The sequence below is a fragment of the Dromaius novaehollandiae genome, chromosome 14, assembly GCF_036370855.1.
Source record: "Dromaius novaehollandiae isolate bDroNov1 chromosome 14, bDroNov1.hap1, whole genome shotgun sequence".
NCBI lineage: Eukaryota > Metazoa > Chordata > Aves > Casuariiformes > Dromaiidae > Dromaius > Dromaius novaehollandiae.
In genome coordinates this window covers 12,998,614-13,015,692 of record NC_088111.1, presented here as the reverse complement: position 1 = coordinate 13,015,692, position 17,079 = coordinate 12,998,614, and the positions used below count along the sequence as shown (strand labels likewise).

Below are 17,079 nucleotides of genomic sequence, written 5' to 3'. Positions count from 1 at the left end.
AATGACTTATGTAGCTGGTGTTTTCATTGCCTGATTGCTGCAAGAACTGAGATTAGGCTATGTGCAGTTACCCACCAGTCAATCTGACTAATCTTGCTAATGAGTCTAGGAAGAGTCATTAGAGATTTAGCAAGTCTTGCTAATCTTGCCTAGATGTTTGCTTTGATGGGAAGTGAGGTGGCAAGGGAAGTGACACTAGAGGTGCCACCAAATATAAATCGATGGAGCTGTAAATTCGATGAAATTGCTCTCTGCACATCTTATGAAGTGGTGAGAGAAGTCAGTGGTATGTTTATGAGCTTTCCTAATGCAGGTACGCTTAAGAAGAAGAATATGCTTAAGAATGATAAGAATAAACCAGTCTGGAAGCTGGTGGTGAGGTCTGTCAGATGAATTCAAGGAGATTTGTAGAATGCAGTATTTCTACGGTCTAGAAATGGACTCTGAAGACAGCTTCGTTTTGATTTGAATCAATTACTAGTGGAAAGAGGAGTGGATTTGGAGTTACATGTCTAGAAAACATAACAAAGAAATGAAAGGCCTTTTTGGTAGCTCTTAATGGTATAGTTAAAACATGCAAATGTACCACACCTAAGTGCAGAACTACAGCTAAAGTTCTTCTGCAGCTTTAGGTATACCGTGACCTAAAGTCAGAAAAATAGCAAACAAAGCTGCATCTGAAGCTGATAAAATAACACACACTGCTACCATGCACCATTAACTAGGTGCTTTTACTACTGTAAAGCTGTACGGATGCTTAATATTTGACTTTATATAGGGTGCTGGCATCAGACTGCTGGAGCGGGAATAAGAGGATATGCCTGCGCAAAGATTGACTTCTGTGCTTTACCATTGTATCATAGAGAAGTGGGAGTGGAGGGAACTGTTTTGAGACATTGACCTTGAATTTTATCCATGTTCTCTTTTCCTAGAAGGTGAATGTCTATGGACACATCTTTCCAAACACATGTAGGCTTCTTCTCTTCCATAATTCTGAGCGTCAAGTATAGTGTGGTATAAAGATGTGAGAAGCTGTCTGGATAGGAGCTAGAAAGGGCTCCTTGATGCAATCCAATTATCCTGGCAGTATTAATGTGAGATCACACAGTTTCTGTATCTAGAGAAATGGAATTACTTGGGTAATACATCCAAAAGGAGTTGTGCCCTTCTCTCAGATCTGGATCTGACCTGGATCCTTTGAATTTTTTTATCAAAACAGAAAGCGGTCAACTTCAAACAAGCTAGAAACCTACAGATCAGGCCAAGAAAGATAGGGGTCTTTAAGTAGCTGAAAATACACTGGAAAGTACACTGAAAATTTGGACTGTTGTTTAGTAAGGGTAAATCAGTCTTGTACATCCTGGGGGTCCTAGTTCTCCACCTTGCCATATCAAAACAAAATCACTTCAGATACAAGAGAGCCTAGCCCAGCTAGAAATAACTTTCTAATGTAAACAGAGTGAGGAATCTTGTATAACATCCTGCTCAAAGACAAGTCCTGCAACTTTGTTTTGTTTATATCTACTACTGTTAACATTTCAGTCTGCTCAAAAGAGCTTTTCTGGTTAGTTGATTATATTATATACAAATGATCCCTTACATTATAATTACTTTAAACAGTATTATTTGACTTTGTCACAGTTGTGCTGTTATTGTATTCTTAAATAAGGCAGAGTTTGCTGAAAGGTGTTGTGGGTTGTAGAGGGGTAACACTGCTTAGGGTGGGATAGGGTTTAACATCAGGACTTGTGCTAAAGGTGGGGGTAGGAGGTTAAATTGCCTCACAACTTGTAAGCAGTAGCAGTGCTATTAAGCAGTAATGGCAGTGTTAAACATCAGTTTCCAAGAAACAGTAAATAAAAATTGAGTATTATGTGCTTCTTTACATAGGGGCACAAATAAATACCTACCTTTCATAATGCTTCTGAACTACTTCTGTTTTTGCCTTGTCCACAAAAAGAACTTTTCCAAACTGTGAAAGATGAGGACTTCTTAGCTCATCTGAGCTCTTGGACATCCAAAAAGAAACAGGAATGGCAAGAGCCTAATATGTAACTTGATAAGAGAAAGTCTTGTCTTAAGGCAGAACTCTGCCCCCTTGAAGAGTAGCTTTAGTTGTCCCTGAAATAGAAACTTAGGCACTCTTACAGACTAATACAGATAGGTCTGTATTTTCCAGGATGATCTGGGACCATGGTAGCTTGCACCCCTGTTAAAAGGGGGGAGAGAGAAATATGTAGTATCACAGGTCTGTATAGATGTGGGTTCTGTTATCTGGCCCTATCTAGCTCTTGCTTTCAGACTAGTTTCTCAAGACTGCTTACAAAGGTCTGTACCTTGCTAGCTGATTATTCTGAGGGTACTGCCTTGTCTAAAAACAGCTTGTCAAGAGATGTTGGCAGTGCAGAGGGTAGCGATGTTGTTGGAGAGATCCATACTGATGGTCTACTCACCCGAAGTCTTGCAGAGAAGCAGCATTTGCAAAAATAAAGCCATTTTCTAGATCACATTAACTGTTAAGTTCTAATACAAAGGTATGTGCTGCACCAAATTTCTGTAGAGAAACCAGAGCTAGCAGGTTGTCGCTGCTGCTAGCAATCATGCAGCTGCAGGGCAAGGCTTAATGCACCGCCTGCACGAGCAGCAAGGTAACCCATCTTTTGCGCTGATGCTGAGCTATTGCGGCTAGATCAAACAGCTTTCAGAGTGCTGCAGTGTAGATATGCCCTGAGAAAAGGAACTGTGAAAGTTTCTGTGATGAATAATCTCTTTAAGCATTGCAGAAGTAAGGTGACGGTGACAAAATCATGCACCTCTGGCTGTGATAGGCAAATGGTTCTGCTATTGATAGTGTTGTGGGTGGTGTGTAGGTTTGCTGTTGGTTAAGAGGTATGCTAAGGAGCTGTTGGCTGCCTTAGCTTATAGGGCTGGCAATGTAACCAGGGTGTGTGCGCAAGTTAGTCATGTGACACTGGACCCTACTGACACAGATTTTGCTTTTTTTAGTGGGGCTGTTCTTGATGACATGGCTATGCGGCAGTGTGGATGGGTCTGCCAGTCCATGAGATGTTAGGTAATAAACTAAGTCTCTAGCTTGAGTTCTCTTGGTAAAGATACTGAAATGTAGTTGCTTTGACTGTCTCATGTTGAAACTCTGGTGAGAACTGAAGTACAGTGGATAACATTGCTAGCAGCCTGAACGGTTCTGACTCCAAGCTGGGCAGGACTGACTTCTGAGGGGTGTGTATAAAGAGGCTACCACTGCGGTTGGCTGCAATAAGGCCAGTCAGGAAGAGTCCTCCTGCCATTTGGAAGGGTACGTGACCCTCTGAGTAGACTGGGATTTATGGCAGCCAGAAGCACTCTTCCTTTTCCTTCCAGTGCCAGTTGGTGAGTAACTGTTAGGTGAAAGGCAGCCACTGTTCTTCTGGCCTTTGTTTCAGCTGACCTTGGAACCATTAGGGGCTTTGTCTGCTGTACCCGAAGGTGCGGAACTGAGCCCTAATCTGGCTCCTACAGCAGTACAGAGGTCAGCCATATTCCTGGGTAGTAATTGGCTCTGGCCTCTACATTAGGGTCCCTTAAGCTCTTGTCTTGTCCTAAGGAGCTATAGTGGTAGGGAAGAAAAGGTAATTCTTAGTGTCTCACATATGTCCCAGTTTAAGTGGAGAAACTTAAAGGAAAAGTTGCCAACTTTCTAAAGCGGTAACTTTGAAATCTAAAACACTTGTATGACCCCTTAAATAAAGGGTCGTGAATTTGGAATTGGAAGTAGACAACGTGTATGAAGAATCTCTCTTGCCTGCCAGACTGCCCAGCAGACTAAGGAGGTCTTACAGCTCTTCCTTTTCTTCCATTTTCCTGCCTGTTGCTTCTTGTCCAATTTCAGCTTCAGTTTTAACCCTCTGCCTTGCTCTTACTGTTTGAAAGCCACTGGGAGGAGCAGAAGCTTAAAATAATGGTATTCCTCTTTGTGTGTGTCTGTGTTTTACGATAAAACTTTTGCAAATTTGTTAGAAATTCTGGAACTGTTGCAAGTGCTTAAGTAAGATATGTTTGTATATTAAAGTTTGAAACTGGCAAAACTGTAGACTTCTGGCTCTTAATGTACTGTTTCTGTAGGATTATTTTTAAAAAACTAAAGGTAGCTGAATTGTTACCCTTTTATAGATTTGAGAGCTCATGTATGACTAAGTATTTGTATTAAATAGACTTAAAACTCTCCACTCGACTTCCATTATTGGCAGAAGATTCTCTTCTGTGCAAAGCTAGGGATGCCCTTGGTGTGAGTATTCAGCTGGCTGAAGTGTGCTTAGTGACTTCTGTGATACTAAAACTTTGCTTAGCTTGAGCTGTGGCTATAGCTCCATTAGGGACTGCCTTTCTACTGTGTATCTTATCTTATACTCTTACCTTTTAGCAGGTTGATTGTGTGCTGTCTTGATGAGCAAGTCAAGAGTGTAGGATTAAAAACAAGTGTAGAACTTGAATATGCAAAGGCTGGGTGAATAACTAGTTTAAAACAAAATGAGCAAGAAATGTAGGAATATAAGAAGCTTGAAGTACTAAATGAAAGAGGGCTATGTGCCCTTATGATGGACATCAACCATGAACGTTAATGTTGCCGAATATGGTAAAACTCTAACTTCATTAAGTGTCTGTTTCTTCCACTGCAGGAGCTAGAAGATGAAGCAAGACCAGTAGAGAGGACAGAAGAATCTTTAAGAGGTCTGACAATCCGAGATAGTGACCATGTCTATTACAGATCACAGCCCCACCACCGGAGTGGTGACTGTTATTGTTATCCTGATCGCTATCGCGGCTCTTGGTGCCTTGATACTGGGCTGCTGGTGTTACCTGCGTCTGCAGAGGATCAGCCAGTCTGAAGATGAGGAAAGCATTGTGGGGGAAGGAGAAACCAAAGAGCCCTTTCTTCTGGTGCAGTACTCTGCTAAAGGACCTTGTGTGGAGAGGAAAGCTAAGCTAACTCCAAATGGCGCAGAAGTGCATAGCTAACTTGGAGCAACACATGTACATAGACTATGCTTATGATGTGTGTAACCAGCAGAAGAGTCTCCTATACTGTGAAGAACTTGGTCACATGCACACTGCTCATCGGAAGACACCCTGATGAGGCTTAAGTAAGCTTTGTTTGCAACTGCATGCACTGAGAAGTTGCACTTTGCATCAACTGTATATCCTGTTGCATCTATGACAGGAGCTGACTCACCTGGCATGAAGTCCATTGCCGGCAATGGACACAGGGATATATTGGTGTGAAGAGACTAACAGCATTTTTCTTACTTGAATGTTAACTGAGCCTATTTTGATGGAACTACTACTGTAATGTGAACTACTTTACAACTGTGAACTGTAAATAGGCTGCCAGGAGCTTTTGCTTTGTGCTCCACAGCATATGGGACTAGTATGATGCAGCTGCCCACAACACAAGGGGACTCCAGAGTCATGACTCTGGATGGGATTCCAGACCATCAGAACCAAATCTGCAGTTAAAGCTTGCTTCTGCTATTAACTTTTGAGTGCAAAGCCATAAAGCCAGAAGTCTTGCTGACTTCTAAGTTTATTGGACTAATTCAAAATACTTTCTTTGAAAGGCAGGTATAACCTGTCAGTTACATCTTGAGGAAGGAAGCATAGGGGCTACAAGAAAGAAAATGGTTTCCTTTCGTTGCAGCTAGGTAGGTCAAGCTTTTTGGCTGCTAGAACTGTGAGTTCTCCAATCATGTAGCTACTGCAAGGAAACTGCCGTTTTCATGGATTCCAACCTGGCAACTAATGATGGATATGTAACCCTCAGGGACAGTCCAGAAGGTTCCAGGAGTTTTAAATGGCAGTAGAGCAGGCTTTTTCCCTTCTGTATGTCTGCATGTTAAAACTGCAGAAGTGGTTACTTATTAAATGTGGGATAAAAGCAACTAAGAAGTTTTCCTAAACCCCTGTTTGTGTACCTAGCAGGGTGTATGTAAACAAGATGTTAACAGCCTGTTGTTTAAAAACAAACAAACCACTTTAGTCTAAAGACAAACTCGAAACTATATTATACAGTTAATGTATCTTGTAGATAACTCTCTTGGTTTAACTATCCTACTACAAGATAAGTTTAAAGTCTTTCCTGAGAAAACTAATGCTGATATGGGGAAGGGAGGTCTCTGGGCAGTTTGGGGTTTTTTTTAGCTAGCACTGGGGAAATACTTTCAAATAAGAACACCTTTTATTTCCTGCTCTGTACTGAGACTAAGCTATGGACACTGTAGAAAGATTTGTTAAATAAGCAATTCTAGAGCCTATATATTTGCTTGGGGGGAGGGAGGAGAGGGACAACACTGAGGGGCCAAAGGCAGCTTATGTGATCCAGAACCCTTAGGGTAGGCAGGACTGCTTTGAGGCTTGGCTAGCTCAGCACTGGCCACAGAACTGTCTTCTGCTGTGACATACACTTAGCTTTTTTGTGCCTGATGTAAAGCTTCAAACACTTTACTGCCTAGCAAACAGACTTACCTAGGCTCTTTTTCTTCTGAGATAAGTTACAAATAATGCTCAAGTCAAACTTCCTCAACTCTGTAGGAAGCATTAGATTACCGCTTCCTGTATGTATGGACTAACTAAGCAACCTCCTAGTGAATTTACCTGAGAGCTACATACCTTTGTAAGAAGGAGAATCATGGCCTAGTCAGTAGTCTTGTCCCTTTTCTCTGAAGTAAAATGTTGACTGGCATTCTTAGTGCTGTATTTGACTTTTTTTTAATTGGAGACTATAATTTGAAGCAAAACTAATACTGGTAGTAAGCAAAAAGCTCCCAGTTGCCTCTCAGTATAGTATGGGATATAGCTGACAGATGGCTGTCCTTGCCCTGTCACATGCTTATAAAAAGATGCAGTTCTCATGTGACCTGCCTGTATGGCCAGGCCCCATCCACTTAGACTACTGCATTCTAGAACTCCTAAAACCAAGGAGAAAAGGAATAATTCAGTAAGATATTATCTTTCTTTAGTTTTGTTTCAGTAGAGAACAGTTCACACATGACTCTTGAAGATTTGAAGACAGATATAAATGGTGTACAAAAGTGATACAAAGTACTGAAATTCTGCAGTAAGAGTTGTAGCAAGATGATTTTGTCCATTGAAGTTTACTAATTACACAGATGGAACATCTCCATTTTAATTCTGCAAACGAAAAATGCAGAGTGTGGTGGGCAAATTTTGTACATTACCAGAAAAATATAAATCAAAGGTCCTAAATTAACATTTCCTCTAGCAGCTGTAAGAGGAAGCCAGTGAAAAATGACTGGTCCTTAATAAGAGGTGCTTCACAGTGCTGCTCCTTCTTTAAAAAAAAAAAAAAACAACTTTAAGTTAAATGGATAGGTGTTTGCAAGTTAGTGCAATAGTAAAGTGCAGAAAGTGTTTTCCATATGCCGCCTCTATTTAGATGTGGGTATCTAGTAAGTTGTTCAAGTTATACAAAAATATTTCATTTGACTTTCTTTTTCTAGATCATTTGGGAGAAAAGTCTTTATTTACAATGAATTTCAATAAAATTTGCATAAATACCTTCCCAATACTGTGTCATTTAACTTTGTAAGCAATCATCCTGTCCTGTTTTCACTACTGTGCTCTGTCTCAATGGTATCAATGTTATCAATTCTTTTTTCCCTTAATGTGGTGGCAGCTGTTGAAACTGATACATCATCGTCATTAGAAAATGTTTGCTCTGACTGAACAGGTTCTTCAGTTCTATCTTTGAGCTGCAGTTTTCCTTCCTTTGATGCTACCAGGATTCTCAGCAAAGTATTCTCCTTAAGGAGATTTTCTGATGCATCAGCTAATTCTTGAAGCTTTTCAGCCATTGCCAGTAATTCTTGATTCTTCTGGTCATACGTGGACTGTAACTGCTCACTGTGGAGTTGCAGGGTCTTGTGCTGCTTTTCCAGTGTGTGTTTTTGCTGTTGCAGTCTCTGTTCCTCTCTTCTAGCTTCAGAAAGCTGTTCTTCAAGCTTGTCATGGGCCTGATGTAGGGCACTGATTTCTGATCTTAACTTCTGAATTTCTCTCTTTAAGTGGGAGATATGTCCTTGCTGTAACACTGACTCTTTATGCAGGCATTCTTTGGTACAGGGGTCTGATGAAGAGAGACTTGAGTAATGTAAAATAAACTTAAGAAGATTGGGAAGGTTAACAGGAAAGTCTTCAGGGAACTTCACACTCTGCTCCTTCCTAGAAAGACACATCAAGTTAATATTGTAACTTTCAGAATTGTAAACAGTGATAGTTGTATCTAAATATCTGCTGTCTAACTCAAACTGAGTATCTTGGTTTTATAGAGAATGGCTACCATAGGAGGTAAGAGAAACTTAAAACTCATATAATGAAGATATTTTGCACATACTATCTCCTTATGAACCGTTCCACCTGTATTACAGCTTGTTTGGGTGCCATAAGCATCTCTGCTCTGGGTTGATGGGGTTTTTTTTTGTCTGATAATAAGATTTTTCTATCAAATTAACAAACATTCTACTCAACCTATAGTTAGAATTTTTTTGTAAGTTTTTATATGACTAAACCTCAAAGTGCACATGGTAACATCACTGTTGGGCAGGGGTGATCAGAGTGTATTAATATTGGCAAATGTTAAAAGCTGAAGAAAAGTACAAGTGTTCCTCACCCTACCTAGATTGTCAAGAAAAGTTAAGTCCAGCTGTATAAAACTATCTGGGAAAGAGATTATTTTGAAGTTATACTGTAAGTTATCCCAGAACAAGTAGCTTAATGTGCTCCACCATTAGAAAAGTATTGAAGGTTGGAGAAGAGGAATTTGCCTTTAAAACAGTTAACAGTCACTTCACTGTTTCTCTGATTAGGGAGTCATCCAAAAAGGTAACTCAAACAAAGCTTAGGTATTTTCCTTTGCTTGCCAATTTTGTAAGCAGATTACTAGTGTGCAGTATGCATTCAGTGTGGCCATACTGGACATAAATTTATGGATAAATTACACAAGTCTGAAGAAAAAAACCCCAAAGTTATTCTAAAGCAAGAAAGATTTAAGTATAACATTTAAGGCCTTAGCAAGTGTGCCACTGCTGTTTCTATAGAACACACACCATGGACAACACATGTCCCCAGATATGTGAAATCATGTTTCTAAATTGCTTACACTCTGCAGCTGGAACAAAGGAAGTTTTCTGAGCTATTGGATATAATTACCTCAAATGTTGTGTGTGAAATCCAATTTATTAACATGCAATGTTCACATTATATTTGTTTACTTCATTTACTGGGAACTATTTATTGCACTTCAGGAAGAAGAGAAATACCACATTTTATCAATAATACAAGAACCTGGGCCAGATGAGGCTCCTGTCTATCAAAATTTTGGAAGAGTAAGCATGATGATTCTTCTTCCCATGTAGACTTCTAGCAATCAACCATGCAATGCCTGTAATTACCATAAGCAGTTTCTCAACTGATGCTCATTGCAACATCCAAAGTTAATGAATCATGGCATGATTTGGTCAAAAATATAGTCTGTATTAACAGAAAACTGACTACTTATACAACAGTAGTATTTTACTATATCATCATCATCCATTCTTTACTGACCTAAAGCACAGGATGCATCAAAAATGCTAAAGTACTATTTAAAACAAAAAGCAAAACAAAAGAATTAAGAGTATAAGATGGGGGGAATAGCATAAGAAGAGAGATAATTTGCAGAAATGGTCTCATAAGGCATATGTACAAGAAGCTCACTTGGGCTGTGCAGGAAGCCTTAATATAAAGCACCTTTATATCCAAAATTAATGTATGACTACTATAGTAGAGATACTAATACTACATATACTGTCAAAAACTAGTTTTCTTGATTACCTAGATGCAGTAAAATATAAAACAGACTGGACAGGATGTGCAAGAGAGAAACAATGTCTAGAGATAAGATACTTTTGTGAAACCAATTAGTAGATTACAAAAACAATGTTACTAAAACTAAAGAGTCAGTTGCTCCAGAGACAGGTCTAGAGCTGCTTAATAAAACAGACCAAGGCAAAATGAGTATCTATGAAAAGAAATGGAAAACACAGGTCTGTATGGTAAAATTGGGAAGATGGCAAATATCAGAAGAAGCTTCATTTCCATAAATTGTCTTAATTGTCTATTTCAGCTATGCCTTAAAATAATTCAGAAAAGTTTAAAATATAGTACACCATCTTGTAATAGCCACACGTTTATACATGACACTTGTGCTCTCACCTAGAGCGCATGAGCAACTGCTGACCCAAAGCCAGACCTGCTGAGAGAATCACAGGAGGATGTTCCACACTGTGCTGTTAACCGTAAACCAAAAACTCCGGTTAGAACTGGCCCAAGCTGTTATGTCTATACAGCATAGCGCATTGCTCTGCAGACTTCACAGAGGTGAGACCACCAATGGCACAGAGATATGCGGAAACTCATAAACCCTACTTCTCTGCAAGACTCATTAGCTTAAGCATAGCACTCTATGAATTCTGGACCAGAAGAAATCACAGCACCTGGCACTTTGCTCCACTGTATACTGTAGATACAGCCATGAGAGCATCCATGCAGTGTTCTGCAAACTACATCCTTGTTCAAAAGTGGGAGAAAAAGTCACTTGATTCCATTTCCAATTAAGTAAAATGTTGGGGCTTATTGACTAGAAAAATACTCTTTAGTGGTAGCCACAAAAATGTCAGTTCCTAATTTCATCACACTGGTATTCCACTGGGTCTTAATATGATTAGAGCTAGTAGATCTTCAGCTCTACTGCACTGACTTGCACTTAGTTCTTATGACTTACTTCTACACTGACCTAACAGCATAAAAGATAACAGCTTACTACTGCTACTTATGTCTCAATGGTCAGCAGCATCTCATGAAACACATGTAGCTCTTCTCAATTCGAACTGTGATGACTGATCTTTAAACCAGTGAAGTCCATGGCCTCTAGTCACTCAGCCAGCCAGAACAATGCACTGCAAAATGAGAGGTAAGAGCCTCTCTGATTGCTGCAAAATGTGCAAAATTGAGACCCATTTGTATCTGTAGAACTTGTCAGATAAGCGAGGTCCTGGCATTGAAGCCTGTAGCTTTTGGTAAGCAAGGAACATAGGTCACACTGACTTTCTGTATACAGGGACTCATCCTGGAGTTAGCCAAGCTGTGCTCGGCTAACCCAGGGAATGGTTTTCAGGGAGGGAACAGAGAAAGGACTGGAGCTGAGCTGGAGCAATGGGTAGGGGGAACCTGATCGCTGAGGCTGATTTGCAGGGCTTATTGCACATGGTGGGGGAGATGAATAGTTGGAAGACAGAGCAACTCAGAACTGATATAAATGAAAATATTTCTGTACATACCCTAAAATATGAATTTACAATTCAAAAACTTAAGACACAGGTTTAAAAATTGTGTGTTGGATAGCACTGTTAAGTACCAATACCCCAAACTACACCTTTGCAGATGATGGAAAGTTCCTGAAGGAGAAGGGTGGAAATCAGCATGTTCATTTCAAATTATAAAGACACAGGTATTTGTTATACTGCTTCTTTTAATTTCCTCTCTAAAAGCTGTAAGACAGCATAAGATTGAGTTAACTGAGGAAGAACAAACATACTTGCTCTGGTGGCTGACACACGCACTGACTGCATGCTTAGCATCAGGAGCCAAGAGGCTCTCCAACATTCTCAAATATTGAATCTCTGGGGATTTTTTTTATTTTAACTATCTATGTTGAACATTTACAAATTCAAATTTTAATGGCTTTAACTTGGTCAAATGTGGACGAATTTTCATGAGTACAGTATGAAGTCCATGTTCATCATAAAGACTAGGTATTGCAAAACTATGGAGGTATACTATATTTTCTGAAACACTTGTTCAAAGATTTTACCATTTGATTTTTTTTTCCCCTCAGAAACAACTAAACCATTTTGGTTGAAGTTTTCCCAAAATGTATTCAGCCTGAGATAGATACTGGGGCTGTACCCTTTTAATAGATGATGTTAACAGCAGTGCTAATGAATTTCAGTGTCACCATGGAATAATTGTTGCAAATAAAGCTAGAAATACAAAACAATCCAAATCCAAACAGACTAAATTCTTCAACATAACCTCTGCTGACGTATAAGGGCAGTTTTTAGCTTCATGCTATTCCTTTAAGAAAGCTACTAGAAAAGTTGACTATAAATTTACTCTCAACGGAATATATGATTCTGAGGAAAACAGAAAGTAATTCTGACTCTTGTTTGAGATCAAAAAGAAAAATCTGAAGAGCATGAAATACAAAAGAAGAGAAATAAATCCTCTCTTGTCTGAGGGGTAATACTCCTGAGACTTTTTCAGCAACAAGTTCAGGAAATGATGCTGCAGGAAATTAGTAGTTAACTAATTTGTCAGAATAGTAATAGGAAAGAACGATATAATAGTAATAATAGGAGGAAAATAATTTAACCCACGTGTCCTGAAGTTCAGGCAATATACAAAAATATTTCACCGTGGAAAAAAATAAGAACAGTATAAGTTATCAACAAAGTACAGAAGATGTCTTTATATGTTTTTGTAGTGTATCTTTTGGTTTTGGACACAGAATAAGTGTTTATCACTGTTGCACTTAAGTACTGTGGAAACAATGTTGTCATACCTTTGTTCTTCTGCACTACTTACCCTGTTCATAGTTAGTGACACAGCCTAGCTTTTGATAAAGTTCTTTTTAGTCCAGAATCTTATCAGCAAACTAAATTAAAGCTGTAAAACCATGCTCTTCAGTGCCTTTCAGAAAAAAAGTCATGGCTATCAGAATTTCTGAGAGTTGAAGTTTTAGGCTGATTTTTGGTACTGTGTTCTTTAAAACATACTCACTAGATCTGCTAAGCAATCTCCTCCATATATTTTCATGTACTGTTAGTCTGCTGTTATGAAGTTAACCCTTCCATCATTAAGTACAAATTTAGATTTGATTTTCCTTTTGATTTTAATTAGAAGTACTTTTACCTGTCTGTCTATATGCTCACTCTGAAATGAGCAAGTGCAAACATTTTTTCCCTGAACTTCTACATCCTTGACTATTTCTGAATATAGTGGAAAGAGTAAAAATTCTGGAAAGTGAGGGGCTGTTCTACAGTTTGTAGAACTTCTGAAAATGCATACCTTTCCAAACCCAGAAAAACTAGGATCATAACCAGACAGCACTTTAGTACAACTTTACTTATTTACCTCTTGGGAGTTATAAAGCTCATACTACCGTATATGCAGATAATGATATGATCAGAGACTGACTGTTTTTGCGTGTTGCATATAGTTTCTCTTCAACAACACATGGGTCTTGTTTTATTGCTAATCTCCTTTAGGTATTTTGCTATGTAGGTGTTAAACTGCTACTAAAACTTCATTTGTTTTCTGTTTTGAAGAAACACGCAATGCTTCTAGAGTGCCAGTAAATCTGCTGTTACTTTTCTCTTGTGAAAGGTCAAGGACTTGTTACTGAGTCAGAATGAAAAACAAAATGCTTTGGCAATACACATATTATTCCTATGATGTAATTGTATACTATTCATAAAAGCAATGCTCTGTAATTTTTTATTATTGCCAAAAAATTTAGCCAATAGCATTAAGGACAGTAGTAACAGATAAAGTATATGTGCTATTTCAATAAAAATTATTTAGAACTTTGAAAAAAATATATTTATGCTAAAGTGTCCTGTGAAATGTTTTATTCTAAAAAAAAAATGAAAAAACAAAAAAACCCAAAACCACAAAAACAAAAAAGAACAAAAAAGACCCCCCAAAAACCCACACACTAAGATACAATAACCATGGTGTTAGCTTACGCAGGAAGTTCTTAGATGAAATAACCTTTTTTTCAAGTATGGCTTTCGCTTGAACATTTTAGCACATCACTTGACATATTCAGTCTAAAATAAATCTTTTGTTTAAAAACACTGCAGTAGAACAGCTCAATAAAAAGATTCTGACATTTTGACAATGTTTTAAATATATCTTACTATACTTCATATTTGTGCTTCTTCAACTACCTTTTTCACTCCATCTCATATTCTCTTTCTACTTGATCATACAGTAACAGGCAAAATGTTCCTTTTTTATTGTTTTTGCTTCATAGTCTTTTACAGATGGCAAAACAGTGTCACCAAACAAGACTAATGACATCACAAAGCAGGAAAAAGAAAGAAAATGATTCTATATCCTGATTTTATCAGGAAGGAAAACACCTCTTATGTACATTTACATACATTTTACACATTTAAATTGCCTTTAATATAAAACTTCTCTCTACATAACATCATGAAATAGCTGACATAAATGGAATACACAAGAGGAAACAATCTTGAATTAGCACAAGGTATGAGCTATCTCTGTATGTAGTACCATTTCTATACTCTATAAAATACCTGTAAAATTAGGGATTTTGCTATAGGTGTTAGCATCTCCTTTAGAGAGCTTATAAAGGCCAAAAGTCTGATTTCTGCCCCATTAAACTAGTTCTTTGCCAATCTGCATGAAGCACAGAAGTGTTCCATCAGCAGAGAACCTGCTGTGCAAAATACGGGTACAGCTACGCATACATACATTCCCCCCAAAAGCAGCCTGACTTCAATACAGTGAGAAAAACACAACCTGAGAGAACTTCAGTTTGATGAAGGAATGCTGAAAAGTCCCTCTAAATATATTAGGTTATACCACAGAGGAGTGAGGGAGAAATTAAAAAAAAACTTCACAGATTAAGACTGTTGTAGTTATTATTTCCAAAGGATGCGTAAGCCCTTCTTTAGCTCTCAGATTCTCTACTTATATTCTTTTTAATTGTAAAAATTTTTAACAATCAACATGCTCACCTTCCAAAATATTAGAATTGTTAGATTTTGTTCTCTTAAAAGAGATTAAGCTTGAGCTAGTTTGCTTACCCCCAGTCTGTTTTTTTGTTTTTTAATTAGAAACGCAACAAGCAAATCCTTGCATTTTACTGCAAGAATCCATCATACTAGTCTCTTAAGATCTCACTCTCAGTTTATCCAACTGGAAGATGTTACACAGGTAAGTTTCCCCTTCAGAAATCACTCACTCATTTGTCCAGACAATGCCAAAATAATTATTTTAAATACAACCAAAAGAAAATTAACTAAAGAATAAGGTTAGTAATGCTGCTGTTCATAAATAACGACTTGCAAACAATTAAATAATGACCTGTCTGCATACTATTGCCAATCCTTTTTTTTTTTTTTTTTTTTTTTTTTTTAAACATATTAAGTAACAATGCATACATGGAAATGAATTATTGTTTGGATTTTTTCTTTACTGAGGTATACAACCAGATTAATTTTTGTAGCTTGGTAAAATGAAAGTAAAAGACCCATAGGGAAAAGAATTACATTACCTCTGATGAGGAAAAAATAAAATGGTTGGCAGACGGTCTGTCATAAATTCCCATGGAAGGTCATTTCGAGTGATATCAATTCTGTTAAGAAAAAACACACTGATAAAGAGAACAGGCAGATGAACACACTGTATTTTCTTCTAAAACACCACTTTGGGGATTGGTAAGATGGAAATTCATATTCATTAATCTGTTTCTCAGTACAACTCCACGATTATTTTCCTTTGTTTTGGGAATAAATCACTTTGCTGCTTCTTCCAAGGACAGACACATTCTTCAAGGCAAAATTTTTGCTAAAGCTCTACATACAAAAGAACGCAACATGTTGTAAATGTAACAACTCTTCAATTACTTGTTTTATGTTTTTCTCTCTAAGTTTTTCTTTGCCTTTTTAGTAATAAAATAGATACAAATAATAAAAAATTTTATTTGTAATCATAGAAAAACACAGTAACATGTAAGTTATGACAGGTAACACTGCAATAAAAATAATGCAGCAAATGAGAGAACCTCCAAATCAGGACAGAATGGGTGTATATTTGGAGTACTATTACATCTATGAGATTAAGGCTGCAATTTTAAACAGGCAATAAGCTCCAGGTTTAAAATTATTTTTTTTCCATATATATGGTGCTGCCCTGCTGTCCCCTTGGGCAGATTCCAGTCAGAATGAAACAAAACAGATACAATCAGAGCAGAGGTTGCAAGTATTGATGTATAATCAAATATATGAATAAGAATGTTAGAGTTACACTGAAATTGATGCTCTGCTCTCATCTGCACTTTATTGGTTCACTTTCTGAAAGTAGGTATGAAACTGCATGTGTAATTGCATTGAATAAAAATCTGTTTTAATTAAATTACAAAATTACTGTAGTGAGTCTGAAAACTACCAAATTTATGTAGAGGAATACATAAAATCATTCAAAGACAAATGAAACAGATCACATTCACATCATGTATTGCATATTTGCAGAGAGAAAAAAGTAATTATTTTCTAGGCTGTTGGTCTCAAATGGTTCTAGAGAGACAAAAATACGGTGTATATATACAATTTATTTATTTTTACCTTGCCACAGTGAAATTATCTGGAGGCAAAAGCCGAGCAAGCTGAATGAAGATGTGATTAAGAGAAGCACAGAATCCACACCATTGTGCATAATAGAGCAGCAAAACATTCTGGAAGATAAAAACAGAGAAGAGTTTGATTACTTATGGCAGTTAATCTGCACTAAAGAAGGACTAGCCTTCACAACAACAAAATTATTTTGAACTCTTTAAAAGCAAAAGGAAATTATATCATAATGTTAATAAACTTTATAAACTATTTACTGATGCCTTCTGCCTCCTGAAAGCTCTTAGGGAATTCTCCTTCCGCAAAGAAAAAGACAAAGTGAAGAAGATTATTTAGTTCTCTTCTAATGAAAATGCACCACCAGACTTTCTTAAACTTCTCATGATTGTTCTACAGCCTTACATTCCTATTTGAGCAACTGCATACTTGATATGGAAAAAAAAAAATCAATGATGAGCCCTAGAAGGCTGCTGTTCTCCTATAGCTAGCAAAGCAGGCATCAGGGGTGCTGGCAGCCAATTTCTGCATATGCCCGAGTTCACTGAGTCCTCACAGCCAATGGATATTGGTCTTGACTCTATCA

The 17,079-nt window shown here is 37.7% G+C and overlaps 1 protein-coding gene across 3 annotated transcripts in view; it reads right to left on the bottom strand.

Annotated features, from left to right (window-relative positions):
* Positions 1–6,987: 6,987 nt before the first annotated feature.
* Positions 6,988–17,079, bottom strand: part of TXNDC11 (thioredoxin domain containing 11) — a 36,092-nt gene continuing 26,000 nt past the window's right edge. For all 3 annotated transcript variants that reach the window (XM_064520368.1, XM_026096366.2, XM_026096367.2), the window contains 3 exons: positions 16,491–16,600; positions 15,422–15,502; positions 6,988–8,235 (listed from right to left, as the gene is read on the bottom strand). In XM_064520368.1, the coding sequence (XP_064376438.1) occupies positions 7,608–8,235; positions 15,422–15,502; positions 16,491–16,600 (819 nt within the window). In that variant the 3' untranslated portion in view covers positions 6,988–7,607. The remainder of the gene's footprint in view (positions 8,236–15,421; positions 15,503–16,490; positions 16,601–17,079) is intronic.